Source organism: Rhyacophila brunnea, unplaced genomic scaffold (assembly GCF_057557595.1).
Source record: "Rhyacophila brunnea isolate RB1 unplaced genomic scaffold, BYU_Rbru_1.0 scaffold_15, whole genome shotgun sequence".
In the NCBI taxonomy this organism is placed as follows: Eukaryota; Metazoa; Arthropoda; class Insecta; order Trichoptera; family Rhyacophilidae; genus Rhyacophila; species Rhyacophila brunnea.
This window is the reverse complement of record NW_028232806.1, coordinates 28,728,858-28,752,692: the sequence shown is the minus strand read 5'-3', so window position 1 is coordinate 28,752,692 and position 23,835 is coordinate 28,728,858. Positions and strand designations below refer to the sequence as shown.

At 34.4% G+C, this 23,835-nt stretch overlaps 1 protein-coding gene across 1 annotated transcript in view; it reads left to right on the top strand.

Annotated features, from left to right (window-relative positions):
* The window catches only part of LOC147075215 (opioid-binding protein/cell adhesion molecule-like), a 147,537-nt gene that overhangs the window by 108,505 nt on the left and 15,197 nt on the right, over positions 1-23,835 (top strand). The window contains exon 4 of the mRNA XM_085942806.1: positions 8,925-9,102. Within this exon, the coding sequence (XP_085798932.1) occupies positions 8,925-9,102 (178 nt within the window). The remainder of the gene's footprint in view (positions 1-8,924; positions 9,103-23,835) is intronic.

Here is a 23,835-nt window from a genome sequence, read left to right as displayed (position 1 = left end):
ATATAATTGAAGTGTATTTCTTCAAATGTTGCGAAACGAAAACACTCGATATGAACTTAGTTTGAGGAAAAAAAACATCAGTTTATAATATTTAAAACAATCTTCTTTTATTGTGTTAACTGTCAATTCACAATGGAACTGCATTGTAGTATTGATTAATTTAATAAAACGCAAATTTTCTTTAGTGTTTGTTCCACTTTTATTATTTATAATATATACCTATACTTATAATATACCTTATAATATAAGCTATACCTCAGTTGAGGCATGGTCTAAAAAGATCGTGCCTAGGCGATGCGCGGATTGTGCAAACGACGCGTGCCGAACGAAATATAATTTGTCATATAAATCCAACATGCGTCCATTTAATGTTCTGTTTATTGTTCTATTAGTAACAATAATAATATATTCATTGACATGTTTTCTTTTTCAAGTAAATGGGTAACTTTTTTAGTAATCTTTACACGATTTAAGAATCAATACCCCCGTTGGCATCACGAAACAAATTGACGTGTTCACAGCTCGACGTTCGAACTCCGATTGCCAGCGAGTCCAAAATTTGGTCGCACCTATAGTTGAAAATTATTTGCCGTTTCACTGAAGTACCGTCTTAATAAATCTGGACTGGTTTCGTCTGCCTCAGAGGGACATTTTCAACTGAATAATATTTATAAAACAGGTATTTACCAAAACAAATTCAAAAAGACGTTACAAAAATTCTACCAATACACAGCATTATCCGTCCAATAGTACGAGTACTTTGTCACCAACAATTGAATTACAATTAATGCGATTGGATATTAATATTTCATACTACAACATTAAGGACACTATCATGAGTCAATCTATACCAGGTACTGGGATACATATTTTCATCCACTAATCATTAACTGTCAATGATTCCCAGAAATTACAAGTAATTGGGTGTAGAATCTTGATCTATGACCCCATTATTTGATGTCGCTAAAATCTACACTGATAATAAAATTTGAATATCTATTTCTCTATCCGTCTGTTTGATTACAACTCATTATTACCACCAACTTAGTAGCATTTCATTTCGATTCTCGATATTCAAAAATAATTCACTAACATCATGCATGTCAAACTTCAACTTAATATTATTATTATGTTCTGCTAATCGATATCAAAATGACAATTTATTCTTTTTTGAGCGAACATAAATCTGTATATCATTGTAAACCTGCATATTTAGCCAGGATTAAACCAGTTCTGGGTGAATGAATATAATTTAAACTGATTCTAATCCTATCAAAATTATGTGTTGCGTTTTCAAATACTACTGCTGAACTGAACTGCGTCATCGATCCAGCGAACTCTATTTCTATCTTTTGAACGTTTCTTATCTCTTGGGTGATCGAGAAATCTCGACTCGATAATTTTCGAGAAATAATCAGAAAAGGCCAATCTCGAATTTTGAATAATTAATTTTTCGAAATTCTAGAAATTGTTATTTCTCGAGAAATTATCTCAATTAAATTCTCGACAAATCGAGAAATTGGCACTAGGTTAAGCTGCTGACCGCAAACTGGAACGAAATTTTTCGGTAAAAAAAAAATAGCAAAAAGGACTCCCTAAAATTTTGGCCGGGTCTGTATATTTTTTGGCCGGAAATCTAAAAAAACTGTTAATAATAGGCAAGGCGTAATTTTTTAATGATGTCGATTTCTCGATAATTCTCCAGAAATCTAAAAACCAATCTCGTATTCTTGAGAAAATAAATATTCTTGATTGGAGAATTCTCAAATGTAAACTGTCAAGTTATCACAAGCTATACTCTTAAGTACCACTGGATAACCATAGTATTTAACTAAATTTTAGGTCTAGAATATTTTGTGTTCGAGCTATTTTTCCTCTCTATTTGAATCTATTATTTTAGCAAACTTTCTTATTTGTATTTATTTAGTTGGTTTGCAATATGTTATGCAAAATACATGAATAATAAAATATGAAGCCAGTCAATCGGATAGTGTAAAAATAGGTTCCCGCCAAAAACTAGGCGATGTCTTTTACCTACAAGTTGACACCGTTACACAAATAAAAAAGGGTTCAATGGTGTTCGATCAATGGAGGAATTTGCATTCAGGATAGACATGGGGAACAACCTTTCCGTTGCGCTATACCTTTTATATTATTGTGAGGTCTATCGGAAATAATGAGACCTATTCACGAAGAGAGACATTGTAGATTAGACTTCTGCAGAATACAAATAATCTATTTGGTTTATTTGCTATTTTTCCTGTATATTTTTTTGATCATTTTTTTATGTATCCATAACTTACCTCTCTATGATAACTCCCCAATGACAGTAAATTGTCTTCTGTTTTATTCATCGACACCCTAAGATACTAATTATGTACCGACTATTCGATCGATGTGATTTCGACTATTGCTATGTACCTACTAAATATTATATTATTGATCAACCCCAATTTATCCACCCTATCTAGCTGTGTTACTACAGGGTTTGGGTCGAAATCCAGAAGGCCGGAATCCCGAAGGCCGAAATCCCGAATGCTGAAATCCCGAATGGCCGAAATCCCGAAAGCCTAAATCGCGAAAGCCGAAATCCCGAATACCGAAATCCCGAACGCTGAAATCCCGAATGGCCGGAATCCCGAAACCCGAAATCCCGAAAAAAAAAAATACAAACATCAATAATTGCGCAATTTTTACAAGAGAGACAAAAGCCCATTTTTTCTGGAAATATAAAAAATATAAACATCAGCAATTTTTGCAAGAGACAAAATCCCATTTTTTGTGAAAAATGGGTTTTTTCATATTGCACAATGTTTTGCAGGAGAGACAATTTTGTAGAACGATTGGGTTTTGTTTCTCTTTCAAAAAATTGCGCAATTTGAGAATGCGCAATTGTTGATATTTGTATTTTTTATTTTTCGGGATTTCGGCCATTCGTGATTTCAGCGTTCGGGATTTCAGTATTCGGGATTTCGGCTTTCAGGATTTAGGCTTTCGGGATTTCGGCCATTCGGGATTTCAGCATTCGGGATTTCGGCCTTCGGGATTTCGTCCGGCACCCGTTACTATACATATATAAACTCTTTTACATGAACTAATATTACTTACTTACTATGTTATATTTATAATACTTAATGATTATAATATCATTCAACTCGGACCATTCAACTTGTTGAAATTTAAGTCAGCTCGAATCACCGAGTTGTTTTATTATGGATCGAACTCTCCTGAGTTCTTTCCGTTTTATTTACAACATGTAAGTCTACTTTGAGACCATGACGAATAAACATCTCTGAAGATTAACATCCATCGAGTCTTATTACTGACATACACCTTCCAATAGACCAGATGAAGGATCGGAGCCCGTTGGTAAGGATTTTCGTTGCCGAAAATATAACAATTTCATGGAAAAGTTTTTCAGACTATGGCACGAAACGATCCGAAATCCCCCGGCGACGCAAATGTATGAATGTAACAGTGTACCTAATCATTTACAATCTATTAAAATTATTATATTTATTTATTTTTTACATTAGGAAAACATTCTTTTCTTTATTCTGCCACCATGTTTGCCTCTTATTTGGAGCATTTTAACACTTTTCTACACGGCAGTGGCGAGGGTTAGAGATAGGCTGTGGATGTGGACAATTTTGCACTCCTCGCATCCGAAAAAGTGATCTGCGTATTAAATATAAATTCTATCAAAAATACATTTTTACAAAATTACGACATTTTTTTATATTCCACCAGAAATAGGAAACGTCTCCAAATGTAGGTACTGACAAAAAATCAAGTGTGGCCATATACAATTTTTTTTAATACACTATTGAACCGGAAGTAGAGAAGCGTGGTCTTGTAGAATATTCTTGCTATAAAAGTTCATAAATTTATATTAGGTATGTAGTTTGTATAAAATACGTTTAATTTTATATCAATATTCGCAGAACGTGTGAACGTGGGTTAAGTTTCAAACAAATAATTATTTTACACGTGTAGCGACTTTCATACCATTATGTAATTTGTATGCGAACTTTCGTATCTTGATTTTGGACTAGACGTGGGTCTTAAAATTTTATATAACATTTGTTATATAAAGCTTTCTAAGATTAATAAGTACATAGCACAAAATTGGTTCAGATCAGCCACCAATTTTAACCAACTTCAAGCAAAATACCTAGAAGATACACCAAAATTGTAAAGTAAATAAGGAATGTTTGTATTTCAGGTATTCATTCAATTTCATCATTCGAAATCACGTGGACTATTATTTAATAACATAATATGCCCCATTACTACTGGTAATCAAACTTACAATAAAGGCATCACTAGCTTTAAGCTTAATATTATTTATACATTAAATAGAAAAATAGGAGCTTATTTGTGAAAGCTCCCGAAAAAGTTCAAGACATACGCTTACAAGAAAAAAAAATTGATTCTCGAACAATAAACGATGATCCTCTATCGGGAAATCTAACATGTTTTTGCCGGATATGTAGCTGTTTCTTAACTTATTTGGCCTATTTTTATCGACCAAACTTGAGAACACTAGTTCTGATACGCATTTTTTTTTTGTTTTTTTGGGCGTTGGGTAGAGAGTGAAATTGAGAGCTACGTGCGCACACCGTTACGAATGCGCGCAACAGTATGCAGCTGCGAATCAGTCAGCTGTATACAAACGCAAGTTTGATAGTAGAATTGTTCCGTTGTCTAGGCAACTAATTTATTATTGTTGACCATTTGCAATTCCTTACGTAAACAAACGATTAAACGTCAGAGTGACAGTAGTTACTTTAAAAATAAAAACAACGAGAAGTAATTATATAATTTAGTAATTTAAGTTAAAGTGTACAGAATTAAGCCAATGGCGATTCAATAAGCGGCTTTTTTCTTGAGTGTGTAATTTAACAAGATAATTAAGAGATAGCCGATGAATCTAGGTTATCACAAGTTTTGTTTTTGTTTTGTTACGCCAAAGAAGTATAACTTTTAACGCGCGTACATGTACACGCACCAATATTGTCAATTCACTTCGGACACATCAATTCATTTTACTTCATATGAACCTAACGTTACCTAACCACACCCTGAAATTTTTCGTTATTTTTCACTTCACTGCAACAATCATTTCCATTTTTTTTTCAATTCACTTAATTCAATTCAATTTCAATCAATTAATTTCACTTAAAATGAACCTAACCTAACAACAGCATGGGATTTAAAGTGCCACAAATCATTGATCGATTTTCAAAGTTCGTGATACAATATTATTTTAAACCACCTAAATGGTCTTTTTTTGTTTTAATATAAACAGAAAAAAAAACAAAATAAGTAATACAAGTTGTCGCTTACTTAGAATCCAACTAGACATGGGTAAATTTTCCGACAATGCGTTAACAAAACAACGGAAAATCACTAAGGAATTGGAGAGAAAAAATGATGGCTGCCAATCCTCTTAAATAAATGCTAAATAATGCTCTGGCGACAAAATCAGTCTCAATAATTTGTTGTTATAAATTTCGCGCCGTTTTTTTCTTCTGCGAGTAGCGCAAATTTATTTTCTTTCTTTCGTGCTATTATTTTTTTTATTTCTTTTTTTTTTCAAAAATGGAATGTGCCATGTATCAATCAAGGTTGACATATCGTTTTGGGAAAATATGTTTTTTGAAATAGCCGAGAATTCTTTTTCAGCGACTTCGTGACGGTGAGTGTTTGTGAATATTAACTCTTGAATTTAGTTGCCAGTAAATAAATTAATTTATAATAAGTATTAAAATATGACACGTCTTGTCGAGACATATAAATATTGACTAGGACTCGGTTAGAACTATGAATAATAAAACTAAATCAACTATACTCAAACTATTTATTTGTATCAGCGAATATACAAACTAAAGCTCAAACCGTGACATAGAAATATATATTTTTTAATTTATTTATTGCGAACTATACCCTTGTTTTTTCATACACGGTGAATCATAGACATATTAAAAAAACATGTGAAAGTATTAAAACAGTCAAATAATAACTACTGTTAGGTACTGTAATATCTGCAGGATAAGTACTTGGATCGGTAGCCTACCATTATTTCGAATTAGGTAGGTACTCATATGCAATATAAGCAGGGTTGGATTTACCAGTGGCAAAGACTCCATACTAGGCGATTATTTAAAGCCTACCTTCTTAAGAAAAATATTTTTTAATTGCATATTGACATATTTATAATATATTTAATCACTTCATTATTTTATGTTATATAAAAATAATTTATTTTGCCAACGAGAGATGTCGTGTATGTAGGAATGTATTACAGTATTACACAGTTTAGAAAACAACTGCAAAGGTATTAAAAAATATACCACAGCGCGCCGTAAATAAATAATAAACGCCGCGACGTCTCGATGTAAATATATCTCCGATTATGTGTGATTTCGTGTTTTCGTATGGACTTTACGTCTCGTAACCGCAGCAAGTCTGCTGATTTGTACGAAATAAGGTAAGCTCCTATGGTAGAGCCTAAAACATTCGCGCATAAAAATGTTGTCACGACTGCGCACTTTGTCCAAAATCATTAATAATTAGATAATTAAAAAAATAATTTCAACGGCGTTTAATCGAATATTGATAAATAAGTAAGTATAGATTGTTTTATAAATAAAAATAATTTTTATCTAATGATTTTTGATGGGTATACATGTTTTGAAAAATACGTCATTTAAACACATCGCTCATTTTTATGTCGTCAATGAGTTTTTGAAGTTTCATTGAATTAGTGTGTCGTTGTCATTTACTAGTGTGTACCTATTCATTAGTAGTAAATATCGTACTATTCTCGTAAGTATACCTGACAAGTGTGCTCTTTTTATCAGATCTCCATAGCCTACCTCTTACCAAAAGTCACCCTTTGCCACTGGGATTTACAATAGGGCTAAATGGGAAAATTGTTGTATAACACCGAAAAATCAATTGAAAAATAAACTATCAAAGTAAAATGCAGTAGTAATAGTAGGTACTTCTTATACAACTATTCAAATGCATTTGAGATTTTTTCTCAATACACCAGCAACTAAGGCGAAAGGTCCACATTATCGCGAATTAAAAATAATTTACACAACGCCATTGGTCAAAATCACCTAGAATAATAATTAATTATAAGTGTTCAACTAATGTGTCCTACTACTGCTCTTGTATGCATGTGAAATAAGGACTTGATCTAACGCCGGGTACTCATTAGCGAGCTGTAACTGTAACCATTCTAGATACTGTAACCAAATCTAGATGCAAAATAATTATAACGCTTATGTAACATCTGCCCGTGTCACTTATAATGTAAAGTAGATTTTTAATAATGTAAAACACGCGATTTTTGTTGTTCGGAGGTTAGAGGAAAGTTCAACCACACCCCTAACCCTTCATCTGTAATGACTAATGACATTTTTGTTTAATGTAAAAAAATATTCGTAAAATTACAAGATAAAAAGAACTTTTTATATAAAACGTGTTTAAATTTTCTGTTGAATCATATAAACGATCAAAAAATGTGTACTTGATAGAAATAATACTGAAATGTCATATTGATTTCCATAGTAACGCACGTATATATTAATATTAATAATTTAGTTGCTAGGACCCACTTAGCAACCAATAATAGTTTTACTTTTTACGGATTTCTTCCGAAATAACTTTTCACACAAAACAGAATTATCTGAAAATGAAATCAATTCTACTTAAAGATGGCTAAAAGTATTAAAAAAAGTGCATTGGCATCGTGTTCTGATATATTCTAAAAGTTTTAAATGTCTAGCTAGTCAGAAAGTTAGTTAAAAATCGATTTGTACCGGACAAACGACCACCGGACAAATAAGAATACGAGCTAAGAAAAACGTTGTAAAATACTTTCGGCCGGTTCTCGGTCATGTATGAATAATTGTTGTTATCATTTACCACATCACCACATTAACAAAGGCCAGTCGCTGATTGTCATTCGAAGGGTTACAGCAAATAATACATAATTGTATACGGCAAAAACAATGTTATAAAAATATACAAGGAACATAAACTCGCATAATCCTAGTAGAATATATTGATAACCAAAGCAATTTGGTTGAGTATAATCATTGTCCTTTACCTTGAGAGAACAAACAACTCTGAAGAGAAACTATATTTAATAATAAGTTCACTTTTTATTACAGCACTTCCAGCAATTCCAGAACGTTTTAGTGCGTGTGATTCAATAGGTGACAATACAATAATGTATAACATTCTCTGTATAGACAATATTATTTGATTGTGTGGTTGATAATTGATAAGAACCTCAATAAGACCATTAACCACAGAAGCACTAACCTAATCTAACAATTAATAATCCAGTATATCGGCTATTTTCAATATTTGTTTGCTGCTGGCTTTCAGTAAAGTGTAAACCGACATGAACCGTGTTTTATTTACACATGAATTTTATCTCAGATTTCTCATACAACATTTCACGATGAAGTGTCATACGGCGAACTGCATACGCACAAGTTTCCAGACACGCAATTACCTACGTGTTCGCAGCCATTACCTCTTTGATATCAAAACTGTTTCCACGTCTCAGGCTTCATGTAAACCGAGAAGAACCGTGTTATATTTAGACATGAATTTGATGTCAGATACGACCCAAAGAGGATGCACGGTCTTTAATATACGGCCATATAACATTTCATGGTGAAGTGTGATACGGCGAACTGCGTACGTACAAGTTTCCGGACACCCAGAGCGCCTGATCACCTGAGCCAAAAAAAACGCAACGAGAGTATTGCTACAAGCTATCATATATATCACCATGGTATTAATCGTCACTACGTGGCCTCATATGCGCCTCGAAGTTGTCTTGAAAAAGTCTTACGGGCATTATTTTAAATATTTCTCTTTTTCTTTTTTCACAGTACCAAAGGTGGAAATAGTGGATGAACGAGGAGTGTCAGTATCAGACAAGTTCTACAAGGAAGGATCCATCATAGAACTGCGCTGCGTCATCAGCAGGGTTCCTCAGCCCAGCGGCCAGGTTATTTGGACCCATGCCGGAAGGCAACTCAATTATGACACCAAACGAGGTGGGATCAGGTAAGAAACTTGTACTCATTAGTTATATATGTTATACTAGTGGGCCTCCACCCCTTGGCCACCTTCCGTCTCCCAATCCCATTTAATATCCCTACCCTCCTTCGCTACACACACATATTGACAAGGCGTATTAAAGCAATTTCAAGTTCCATTATCTCGGAAAGTAGATCGACGACTCTCATGTTTTTAATACTAAATCAACGAAACATTGAATATATCCAGACAATCTTAATTCAATGCGCTGATGCACAATATCAATGATAGATCCCATTATTGATCCAGTCATGAAAATTTTAAAATACAAAAGTTTATAACATGAATTCAAGATCTGAGAAAAATAAAGGTAGCTGCAGTGACGTCCAGTGTGGATATGCTGGTTATGCAATGCTTGGAGGCCGCATATTCTAACGGGGTGGCAAATTAAGCCGAATACAAATTAAAAATAATACTATCTTTGTAAGTAGATTACATGAAGATGTTGATTTGAACTGCATAAATATTAATTGTTCATCATCAAATCAGATTTTTTGAATTGTTCCATAAAATTTACTATAAGTTATTTTGTTGGTAGTGAATTTACATACATTATCAGAATAAAAATATTAAGGGGCTGCATTTTGATTCTAATTTGTCTCACTGCCCCCGTTTCAGAACATAATTAAATTAACTCAACGCCCCCTACAAATCTACCTTCTTTAATCAAACAAACAGAAAGGTACAGTGACAAGTCTGCGCTCTTTTATCTATCTATATTTCTACCTATGGAGCATAGTAAAAAATGATATTGTAAACAAAATGTCCCGATCGTTAAATTTAATTATGAAACTATTTAATATAAATAATTGACACATAAATAGAATAAAAATTACAAACAACACAAACATGCCCTTCAAACCAAACCCGCCCCGTACCACACTACGGTACTACGTTTGGTATGAAGCATCTGTACAGTTGTTTACGCCTGGTAATGTCCCAGGAGCAGTTACCCGAGACTGAGGTCGCCAAGCTCTCAAGTGAGCTTTGACTGAGCTTACTGATTTTACTCTAACGCAAACTACCGGGGAGAGAAAAGGCACAAGGAAATTAACAAAAAAGAAAGAAATTTAATAAATATAACAAAAAAAGCTAATCATATGGACAGCAAAAATTATGTGAAAAGACCTTCACGCCCGCAGTAAGACGCCGATTTTTTTTTAAATGGAAGATAATTGGCCTTCGTGGCTATCAGGTCGGACGGCCCGATGAGCCCGACAGCTTACAAAATTACAAACAACATTAAAAATATTCCTAATGAGAAGGATGAATCTAGTATGCTGCTCCAATTCGGCATTATTTTTTCAGCAGCACATATCCCTGCGACACGCTCGCTTTGCAACCCTTTTCTGCTATCTATTTGTTTCCACCGCCTCCTTATTCATATTCTACGCCCCTAAATGCTTCCCAGGCTATGGATCACTTCAATGGGTAAAGGGGTGGTATCTCACAGTTTTAGAAATACTGTGCTAAATGATGGACTGGAAAGCTGTATGTAGTTTGATGTTTAGATTTTAGAAACTCCGTGGTCAACGACATGCTGATAAGCGACATGTGATAACAGTAACCGATGTGTCTAGCGCGCTGTAAAAAAATCCTAATACAATAAGGGTGCTGTGAAATGAAAAAAATTGAAAACCACTGACCTATACGTAATAAACATACATCATTTAGTAGCAGTCATGGTACTTCGACACCAAAGTAAAACACTTTGCCATAAAAAACCATAGAAACGTCTTTTGTTTGGCCCGCTGTCAATTTCGCTACGTTTTTTTTACAACACTTCACTTTGTTATCAGAATGAAAGTGCCAAATTTTATAAAAAAAAAGAAGAAAAACTGGGGAAAAAAATCACAAACGCATTATTTGTGTAAACGGTAAAAGCAACGTTTTTCGTATCGCACAATATAAACTAGTCGTATGAAAGTTTGACTACAAAGGCTCTCGAACGCAAAATGTAGATACGACATTGTACTTCCGTGATAATTCAAAATAGCGACATCTATTTTGTGTGCTCGACTTTTCAGTCTTTGTACTATGGCTTTTCCTGTATGAATGGTGGTTTTTCAATGGTTTATTATTAGTACTATAAACACATTTTGATGTTTGTATTGAGTTTCTACAACTAACGATTTTTTTAAACGGTTTCTTTATTGCAGTAGAATAAATACTGAGTATAGAGTTAAGGAATCCTTAACCATAGACTACTTTTATTATGAACACGCCCCCTTCTGTATTACCATTTACCACTGACAGCTGCTGTCAAAATAAATTCGCGTGTCTATAAAACAGTCCATACACTCAAATTCATTTAACAATGTATCTCAATATAGATATTGATAGTGTTAATTCGTTTAGCATGTACTTGCAGAATATTATTTTACTTTTTATAAGCCAGCCTGCAGAAATGCAAGATGCTAGATGATAGAATGACACTTGACGATAGTGTTACCATGTTAAAAAAATATCTTGCGGTTCCTGTAGAATCACGTAGAATGACTTATAACGGAAACATAAGAGTATTATAATTAATTAATTATTAATAAATTAATTAAAATGTTAATACGTATTTATAGTTATTGCATTTATAAAGTGCAGTTGTCATATTTTTGTCATCGCTTAACAATTATAAAATAATTTACCTAAACTATAGGAAAGAGAATTTTTAAATATTTCTATTCAATAGAAAAAACGAACGAAGCTTTAAGATGAGGTGAACCATAAACAACATGATCTTAACTAATGACAATGTTTCTGCATAGTGTTTTCTGCTAAGGAAATTTTAGTCATGACAAATGTTTCTGCATTCTGCTCTAAAACTATTTTTTAAATTAAGTTAAACATGTGATAAACTGTTACAAATAATATATTTTTGGGTAGTTATCTTATAATTTCGACACTCTATTAAATTGGTAAGAGCAAAGTAAACAGAAGATCGGATATAATAGTATAGTAGTTTATGAGTAAAGTTATATCGAAACAAAAAGACAGACAAAACATTTAAAAATTACGATATTTTGTACTTAGATGCTATGGAAATTAATATTCAAAACGCCGATCACACGTCAAATATTTATAAATCACATACCGACACTTCAACTATTTTGTTATCAGTATAAATGTATGCATACATCATTGCGTTCAAAAAAGCATTTATAAGAGCTTCCGCTTTGAGTTCATGTCATAGTATTGGGGTTAACCCTACTCTTATATGAAAACATGTTCCAAAACACTTTTCTTAGGTAACTTAGATCTTTTTATTCCTTTATCGAAATTCTTGCACATCTGAATAGGGGTTTCTTTGAATAAATTCATGATACACAAAAATGAAATGATTCTTTCATATTCTAGGGATGATTTGAATATTATGATTAAAGCATTATACCAATAAACATGGCGCGTTTAACTAATATAATAAAAATTTAAGTAAAAATAATTCCCATAAAAATAATGGTATCAGACGATGGTTTAAAATGTTAAAATTTTTAAATAAAGCACTAAGTACCAAAAAGGTGAAAATGGCGAGAATTTTTTTAATAAATAAACTCCTAAAATTATTTTAAATGATAACTTTTATTGGTCGATTGATTAATTTGTTCTTCGACTTTTACAAGAGATCAAATAATTATAGATAATTTCTTGACTTATTGTCCATACAAAACATTAGTATTGCCAGTTGGCACATAGTACCTTTCACACCAAAAAAACACATTGTGTGTATTTTACAACGTTTTTATTACCTCGTATTCTTGTTTGTCCGGTACAATTTTTTTCTTGTTTGTCCAAGATTTTTAACTAATTTCCCGACTAGCTAGACATTTGAAATTTTTAGAATATATCAGAATACGACGACAATGTATTGTTTTAATCCTTTTGGCCATCTTTAAGCAGAATTGAATTCATTTTCTGTTAATTCTATTTTGTATGGAAAGTGGTTGCTAAGGGGGTCCTAGCAACTAAATTGTTAATATATACATGCGTTACTATGGAAATCAATATGAAATGTCAAAATGTCATTTCAGTATTCTATATTTATTCAGTATTTCTATCAAGTACAAAAAAAAATATTTATTAATACATAGAATTGTCAAGTTTATATGATTCAACAGAAAATTTAAAAACGTGGTATATAAAAAGTTCTTTTTATCTTGTAAATATTTATTTTATTTTCCTCGAGCATAGAATTTTTTGTGGTAAATTTAAAGAGTGTTAACAATGGAACTTTTTATTTTTAGTATTTAGTGCGTTATTTATTTTAGGTTCATATTCTATCATCGATTTTAAAAGTGTGTTCAGATTTAATGTGATTCTCGGTAAATAATCATGTGTCTCAGTGAAAATTTAGTAATGATACCTACCTCGTATCACAATATGAAACTGGCTTATCATAAATAGTTCATTCGATTCCTGATAGGGGCGCCACATGTGCCTTCTCGCCAACTTAGAAATCGCAAACCCAAGATGGCGCCCGCGAGAGATCAAACCATGATCATTTTTACGACGCATTTGGTTTATTTTTATTGCCAATATGATCAGCGACGTTTTTTACACGCCGAATAACCCGTGTCGCCTAATAAATTTTCGTGGTCCGCCTCTGCTTTTTAGCGCCAGAGACGCACTATTACGTTCTTGGCCCAATGTTATACATTTTTTTTAAACTTCGATCCCTCAATGTTCCAACCAACTAAACCCGCCTTTCACCACTTCCGGTCTTACACAAAGATCATAAGGTAATAAGTTTTGATGTGAGGAATCTTCAGGTGTTTATGTCTTGAGTTAATAAAGAGCCAAAAATGTTTTGAGGGGTCCATTTTGAAAAAATATTAATTAATACTTTCTTATTGATTTTAAAGTCGGCAAGAAGGGGCTGAGTTAAGAAAATCTGGCAGGTATCACTGACATCTACATTTATGCCGCCTACTACTTATATTTTCTCGGCGCTTCAACCGTGGGATAAAGCACTTTCCGGTACATTTCCCATACACAGACGCCAAAAATTAACACCTGGCCTGCAAATTTAACTAAGGGTTGTTCACATACGATTTATTGGGAGCTGTCGCATCCACAAGTGGTTATCGAATTCGCGTGCCTTAACGGACATAATTATTATTAGGACCGTTAGCGTCTTTACTATCTTGACATGCCGCATGGAAATATTAAAGCAAGCATTGGATGCCCCAGATATTTGGACCAATTAATGAGTATTTTCTGGTGGCCACAGGACTTACGTATGGTAGAATGCCGAAAGGAGTGGGACCAACCAGTTCATAGACTGTTCGACAACGAAATCATCACTAATTAATTATATCATTTATTTTTGTTAATTCTCAGTGCTTCTCTCTTTTATGGGCACTTGTTATTAAATTAAGTCTCAGTAAATTCAAAGCACACTTGAGTATCGGGCGACCTTAGCCTTGGGCATCTGCTCCTGAAATAATCTCAAGCGTAAAAAACTGCTAATACTTTACTTCTAAATGTAAGGCCTCATGATACGTTTGATTGAGACCGAGTGTGATGCGGGCGGGTTAGTTTGAAGGGAAATATTAAATGGCCAAATTATCCCGGTCACTATTCTTCGGGTCCGAATCTGAAACCCCCCCCCCCCCCCCCCCACTGTGTGCGCGCTTGCTAGCAAAATAATATACATTAAAAGGTGACTACAACTAAGGCTTCTCTATTGATATAAATCTGAATCATTGTGTAATATTGTGTATTATATTTTGGCAGTAAATGAAGGTAGAGTTAAAGATCGTTGTTGCTTGGTTGTTTGGAAGAGAGTTTATTGATCGATACAAGAATACATTGAATACAATAATATGGATGATAACGTGAGATAATAAAAGCGGTAATGATGTAGGTTCTGATTAATTACATTAATGAACCGAAACACTTGATTCGAATCGAATGACGTTTACTATGTCGAGTGACATCTTGACAATAGTAGTGCTTCTTGTGATGGACTCGATGAGTTGAGTAGGGATTGCTTCAATATTCTTCAAATTTATACAAATTCAGTACATATATTACGAAAGATATTGTCGCAATTACCAATCATAACAGACCCTACTGATCTAGTTATGATTGAGGAAATGCAGACAAATATTATCGCTTTATTCTCACCTATTTAATGTTAAGTGGTATGATTGCTACATATATTATTCATTTCTCAGACTATAATTGATCATCCTTCGACTAGCTTAAATTTTAGAGTTGAAATTTAGCCATTCTAATGCAGCGTTGCATAATCTTGTTTTACAAGAATAAAACTAATACATTATCCAACACACCCGCGTCGGGTGACAGCTAACAGCCGGCCACCGGCGACTCATATTAATTCAGTGATATTTTCACAGGCCTGTCTTCTTTTTTTTTGTTGCCCATATGCCTCGGGGCCTAATCCGCCCCTGCTTACCGTCACGCGGGATAAGGGTACAACCCTCTCACGCCCAAGGGTTAAATATGCTGAACGCGTTTTTATTGCATTTTTTGCGATGTTTGTGAACTTTTAAATTTTACCCAGCTGGTAAATCTACCCACCTAGCCACGCAGCTGACTTGATAATCTCTTCCTCTTTTGATTTAGTCTTCGATCGAAGGTTGAATATCATCAGTACTGCTTACACTTCATATATGCAGCAGCTAAAAATGCCGAATCGTCTCACGCCATGGTTGGCATAACGTAAAATAAATAATCTTATACACGTGTGAAAATTTGATTCCCGGAATGATCGCTCGGTGTTGCCCATAACGTAAGTGTATCAAATCACTAATATGAGCTTAAATTTCAAGCTGTAAGTTAGCCATCGAAAAAATCCGTAATATAATAATTTATTACTGATTTTTCACTGCCGCGTAATGGGGGGAGTTAATCTAGACGATTTCATTAATTTTCGGGTACATTCATCATACCCAGATACTCCATACTTTGAGTCGTGATAAACAGCTGACCTATACATATAACTACGGATTATCACCTACGAGTTACTGCGACCTTGCATTATTTTATTCTATAATAATTAACATTGAAGTAAATTGCGCCGCAGGCGACATATCGGGTATAGTCGGTTAATTTTATGAGAAAAACAAATAAAAATACGGTTTTCTGCTAGATTGCGAGAGGAAATAATATAATAATATATTGATCGTTTTATTATTGGCCCTAGTTGAAAGCACAGTTCAACATTTTTAGGGATGTAAACCTACTTATTATGATACTAAGGCTGATCTATGGCCCTAATCATCTGGGACATGATCCTCAGTCATAACGTCCTGACGAAGAATAAGAACAAATATACAAACATTCAAATAATTTGTGTTTCTTTCGTTCCTGGGGTGGGTCCGGAGCCGAGGACCCTCCTCTTGTGTGCGCGCCTTGATAATATCATATATGTGCATGTACACAGTAATAAAAACGGGACATCGCAATTTAACATACTCACCCCATTAACGTAAAAGTATGTGTTAAAATTTGAAAACGCTCTACTGAAACAATAGAACTGTTGAAAGTTCCGATTGTGCTGAAAATTTGAATTTTTAAATAAATATTGTAATATAATTATATTCTTGTTAACACTCAGTAAAAGAAGATGGGCAAGTTGATTCCAGAAGCGGACAACCAAAAACAACTATGACGGACGCTAATATTAACAAAGTGCAAGATGTGCAGTGACGTCCCTAGACAGAATGCCGCCCCTAGGCAGCGAAAAATAAGGTTTCATTCTTTATACAGTATTTTTTTATCATCCTTCCATGACTCCAATATCTAAGAAATGTGTTGGATAAATTACTAATAAAATATAGACTGTAAATATTCGCAAATCTGTTCGTGTCGTTTCTGGTCACCAAGGACGCCGAAGGGCAACGGAAGTAAACTAGACATCGCAAACCCACTAAAAAATTACAATTAAAACCTTTTATGTTTATTAATAGGTAAGTACATTATGTTTCCAGCCAGTAAGCTGAATTTTTAGTTGAAAGATATTTTCGTTATTACTAAGTTAATGTAGCTATTTCCCCTAAATTTTCCGCCCTTCGAGTAACTGCCGCCCCCAAGCGACGCTCAATCTTCCTACCCCCACGGAACATCACTGAAGATGTGATACGATCGGACAATTGATTGTGAAGTGTGAGGTTGATAAATGAAAAATTGCAGATCGTATAAAAATAGTATAATGTCCACAGATATAGTAAATAAACAGATGGACTGTTGATTCTTATACAGAAATACTAAAAAATAGTTAGCCTTGAAATAAGCTAACCCAAGAGTCGTAATCGCTGAGGACGTCAGAACACAATAGGTCAATTTAATCGTGGTATTTTTTTCAATTTTATTATACCAGTCAATGCAATTGCACACGTACAAAAACTTGCCTCATTTCCGATCGGCGTATGTATCTTACAGTGGTGAACGGTGGAGGTAGGCTGTTAAGATATGCCATAAATAGTGCACATTAAATTTAATTAGTCGTACGTGTTTGTTTTTATTGAGCTAAGACTACAATTTATAGATTTATTGGTCAGTTTTTAAAAACCAATTAAACCCTGCCTAAACCAAACCATAAAAGTGTTGATATATTTTGGGCGATACGACAAAATTGTGCACACTTTTTCATTCATACCTATTTGTTTTCGTTGGATTGGTTTTTTTTTTAAACTCATTAAGCCCTGCCCAAACCAAACTATAATCGATTAAAAATATTACTCTATCCATAAAATATTGAAAGTTATGTTTGATTTAATTTCATATTTTTAGTTATTTTATAGATTGACGAGTATTTTTTGACTATTATCTATTATGGCTTGGTTTCGCAGGATTTAATTGGTTTTTAAAAACTAACCAATACATCTGTAAATTGTATTCTTAAGCTCAATAAAAACAAATACATACGACTGACAAAGTTTAGTGTGCACTATTTATGGCGGATCTTAACAGCTTACCTCCACTCTTCGCCACTGGTATCCTACGAGTATGTGTTAAAGTTGATATCTTCTATTTTTTTTTTAATAAAAATATCGCTCTACTCTTAACCCATAGCTTACGGGCCGCACAAAATTGTGTTTTTGCTAATTACTTTTCAAATGCAAATTAACACGTTAATTACAAAATTAATTAAAAGGGCCCGTAAGCATTGTGTTATACGAGGAAAGGGTGTAGTTTTAGTAACGGATACATATTTATACATATTATTATATTATATTATTATTACATATTATTTGTCAATGTTACAATTAATAAAAAAGTTTAAAAAAAAACGAAATTAAAACTCTTATCATTCCTTTTGACTCTGAAGTCCCTTGACATGCAGATTATATTTTTCACCTTGTGTTATTTTGTGCTGGTCTTTTTAACCCCTTTTTCATATTGCATTCCCTTGATTATTTATCTCACTGGCCACATTATTCTTGCTAGATATCGTCTGATTTTGCTTTGCAGGTTTTGAATTAATAAAAAATGCTGCCTTCCAATAAGTAAACCAACTGATAGACAGCATCATGAAATACCAAAGTGCAATGCCTACAGAAAGTGGTATGCACGTCAATTTTTGAAGCGAAAACCACACGATAAAACAACGTAGTCAAGAAGCGGTAGGGTGAACTATATGCTATTCTTTGCTTTATAATATGTCCAATAGATCTTAATTTTTGAAAATCGATTCTTGATAGTCAGTTTCCAGTATGAAATATGCCGTCGATTTACTTTCCAAGATAATAAAGGGCAAACTCATCGTCTCTGTCGAAGATTTTGCTTTTTATTAATAAATACTACGCGAATTTTACACCTCGCCTCTCACTTAAACGCAGCAGACTTATGAATATTTATTAATAAGTATTTTAAATAACCAGACGAATAAGTAGAATGAAATGATTTATTTTTAATTCGCTCTTAGTCGCTCTTAATGGCATGCCGCGAATTCTTTAATTATCATTATTATTAAAAGATAATGCTTCCATCTTAAAATACAAAAATCTAATTACTTGACTCTGGATGTAATCCAGCTTCATTATAATATAGATAGATCTGCGCAAATTTCAAATTATCATATGTCATCATATTATCTTATAATGAAAAACTCTCAAAGGGTTAACTTCCGCCATTTGCAGTACAGGCACACGCTCGGCCATCTTGTCATTTACGACGCTTCCAAATTTAAAAGATTTTTTCTTTCATAAGTTTTACGGTCTGTTTCGTTTTTGACGTGTGTGCAGCTATATTGATAAACACCGCAATGGCGAGGGTGCCAACCGCACGAAACAAAAATCGTATAGAAAATGTATGACGCGGCAAAACATCGATATGTTACCGGAAGACTATTTTCGAACCTTACGTCTAAAAGTGAGTTGTTTTTCAATATGTAATACGTTTATACTACGTGACTATAATAATAATAACATATTATCATATACAGGTTGTTCGCCGGGAAGGTTTACTACTTTAATTTTGTATAACTTTATGGAAAATGAAAACAAAATGGTTAAATACTGATAAGGCGCCACCCAAATTGAGGTGCATGTCACGGTGCTTGTCGCCTACTGTCACGGTCTGCCGCTACGAGGGAAAAATGTGTAATTTTCTTGTTCTTGGTGTTTGAAATGTTATCAGACTGATGCTCCCATCCCGTAGCACATTTGAACTCTTAAACGAACATTGTCAGTTGGCAAAATCTGCCATAATCACTAAAACAACAATGAGGTCACTTCACGTTGAACTGCACTGCATCGGCACCTGCATGACGTTTTGAACAATTTTATCATATTATTCCACATGCCTTCACTTTTCGAATGTCATGTCAAAATCACGATTTTTTTTGTTTTCAGCGGTTGGCACTATATATTTTCGATAAGAACGTTGTCTATTATCTATGGTCTGCCGGTTGGGTATGGGTTGCGGCATATATTTTAACGTACGCACACGTAGAAACTGTTAAAATTAGTTGAAAATAGCATGAATAATTAATAATAATTCAAATTACTAATACATTATAGTAGGCACTCTTCATCAGTGCCATTCTTCAGTGAATTTGCGAGCTGGTGCACGTTCAAAATATTCTGCAAAATGACGAAACCATAGACTAAATTTTCGCCGCGACAGCGTGACAGTAGGCGACATGCACCATGACATTCACCTCAATGTGGTTGCGCTTAAATGTTTTAGTGAATGATGGGAATTACGTATGGAAAACAATGTTAGCTAAATGTCCGCCTCTGTTAACCTCACAAGTGCGAGCTCTTTTTACAACATTTTCCATCATGTTTTCATACATTTCAACCGGTATTTTATTATTTTGTCGCTAATGTTTTGTTTAAGTTGCTGAAGTGTTTCTGGTTTGTTGGCATAGACCTTGCTCTTTAGATATCTTCACAAAAATAAGTGGGGGGCTGTTAAATCCGGCGACCGTGTAGACTTGAGGTAAGTTAGAAATACTGTCACCAGTTTGTGTACTCAAGTATCGGATGAAACTACCCATACTTAGTACGTTTGGTCCAATAAACCTGTTCCAAAAAACTTGTGATATGATATCATTGCGAGTCGCTGGCTAGTTGGTAGACTTTCAATACTATTGACATTAAATGCAGCCGAGCGAGATAGCACTTGAATACAATTATTATATTCTGTCTATGCATGTGAATGACATCATATTATGTATGAACAATAGGTCATAAATTTTCTGTAGCAGCATATTCCATCGGAAATGTGGTGAGGTGACTAAGATGACGGCAGCGTAAAATAAAAAAAATCATTGTTATTCAGTGTATGTTAACAAGAATATTATAACATAACAAAAAAACAACTCATAAATTTAAAATGTGTTTAAAATTTTGTAATAAATGGAACATTTAAAAAAGCCCAGATCAGCGTATTTTTAGCGATTCTATTGAATTCTATTCAAATACTAATATGGAGTTAAGTTTTAGTTCCAGTTGAGTATGAGACTTATGTCTCATACGCACGCCAAACGCTCTATATTATAGTATTCCAAATACAAGTAAGTATTTTGGAACATGTTTTAATAGGTACTAAGTATTATTTTATACCGGTAGTAAGTATACTTAGTCATCAAAATCGACCAGTTTTCCCACCTCTAGTGTAGACCAATCGACATCACCATTTCTTTATCACAGATAAATTGTTGTGGAAACAGATCTCTCAGTAATGCCATTATAAACTGTATGTGATGTACGGCTTGTGGTGGAAGCTCTTGTGTCAACTGAATATTAAATGGATACAAATGCAAATCTTGATGCATAATTTTCCACAAAGTTGTCGTCGTAAGTCCAATTTCTTTAGCACGGTGTCGAATTGAGGTTGATGGATTATTTTGAACACTTTCTAAGACACCATCATTTTTTTCAGCTGATTTTCATCAGACACAGGCCTGTAATTATCTGCTACAGAGCCAGTGACGTCCTTAGACAAAATGCCGCCCCTAGGCAGCGGCAAAATGCCGTCCCATTTTTATACAGTATGTTTTATCATCCTTTCATGACTCCAATATCTAATAAATATATTTTATGGAGACATTACTAACTTTAATTAAATTTAGATATAAAAAGCGAATAAGTAAGGTAATTATGTTAGATACTTGCCCAAATCATCAGAGTCTGAGGTCCTATTTGGTTGATATTGGTTTGTACCATTTAGAAATACACATATTTATTATTTTTACACCATTTTTACTATGTTATTATTGTACAACGAGTAAAATTTTTTTTTAGCTATTTCTATATAAGTATACCAAATGATTCTCCTCGATTTGCCGCCCTTCGAGTAACTGCCGCCCCCAAGCGACGCTCAATCTGCCTACCTCCACGGGACGTCACTGTGCAAAGCCTCTTTTTTCAAAATCTTTTACTAAACGATAAATAGTGGGGTTTTGATGGCACCTTATTTCTACCCAAAATTTTACATAATTTTCCAGTCGTCACAATAATAATTGATGATTGATTTTTGATAAAATATTTTTACGATTAAAACACATTGGTTTATCGATTATTTTTCTATAATAAATTTGCAACGTCTATACTTCACGATTTCCAAATATGAACTATCAAAATTCATTTTTACCAAAATGGCGACCAGACAAAGTAGTAAACCTCTCCGGGGTACACCCTGTACCTGCCATGTGATTTGGAGATATCTAGGTGTACCGTCGACAGACATGCTATAATCTGTCCTCGCTTGCGGCACTCGCATTCTGTCAACAAGAAGACATTTTTACTTAGATTGTTAGCTTTTGTTATTTCCTACATTTTTATTTGCTTTTACGCGCTCCTCTTTTTCATGGATATTCTTAACTTAATGTCATGTAAATTCAGTCAAATCACATATGACTGCATGGTGACCTCAGCTTTGGGTAACTGGTCCTGAGACATTTTCAGTCATAAAAATACTGGTGCTTCACATGAAAACGTAGGGTTCCATTATATACCTTCTTAAGACCGGGGAGATGGCCCCCACTAGAGGGGAGGGCTGACAGGGCTCTATCTTGGGGTCCTGGGCTCAGGAGAGGACCGGCGTGGTGGATCAACCAGATAAGTGAGATAAACACACCTCACATATTGATCCAAGGATCCTGGCCTGGAGGGTCACTTCAGCGTGTGGGGGCCATGCCGGGGGGGCATTAGCTTCAATAACCACGGATATTCCCCCTTTATCTGCATATTCAGATACGCGGTGCATCCACGTTGGCCCTCAAAGATTACAAGGTGAATGCCGGTGACGTTCACCTTGGTTTCGTCGCCTCTTCTCCTCGATGTTGAATAACTAATCGTGAAGAATCAGACTATCGGTCGTATGATGCTGGATGCGGCGTTAAATATCTGGCAGAAAAGGTGGAACTCCTCCACCTAAGGCAGACTCACATAATATGTTTTTTTTCCAAATATTAAATAGCGAATGGAGATAACCGCTTTGACTCCGGACCATTATAACAGCGAATTCTTGACTGGACATGGTGATTTCACAAGTGGGCTGTATGAACTTGGTATTTTCACCAGTCCAATATGTTATGTAGCGAAGAAAACAGGATGCAAATTTCTTCATTTGGGAATGCCCCGATTGCTGGCGTCCTGACAATGCTGCTATCAGTTCCACGTTTCGCTTACCGATATCTTCTATGTATCTGGATAATATCATCATCACCATCATCATCAGGGGCGCGACAACCCGGTGTGGGTCCTGGCCTCCTCCAACAGCTCCCTCCACCTGTCCCTATCGAGTGTGGCCACTTTCCAATTTGGTACCCCCAGAATACGGCAGTCACTGACAGCTCCATCTAACCAGCGAATCTTTGGCCTCCCTCTTCTTCTACGTCCTATTGGATTGCTGGACATCACTCTCTTTGCCGGTTCATTGTCATTCATACGGTGTACATGACCTTGCCATCGCAGTCTCCCAATCCTAATTTATTGAACTGCTCTGCAATCTTCGTACAGCCCGTAGAGCTCAGCATTATATATTCTGCTCCAATTGGTGCCATCCCTGATCGGTCCATATATACGGCGGAGAATTTTTCTCTGGATAATATAATGTATGTTGAAAATAAATTTTAATTATTTGATCGTAAATAATACATTATGTATAAGTAAAAATCAGTGACGTCCTGTGGAGGTAGATAAAATATGTACTATTTATTAGAGGAAGAATAAATTATAATATTTTTGACAGTATATTTCGTAGAAAATATTTTATAACTCTCGCATA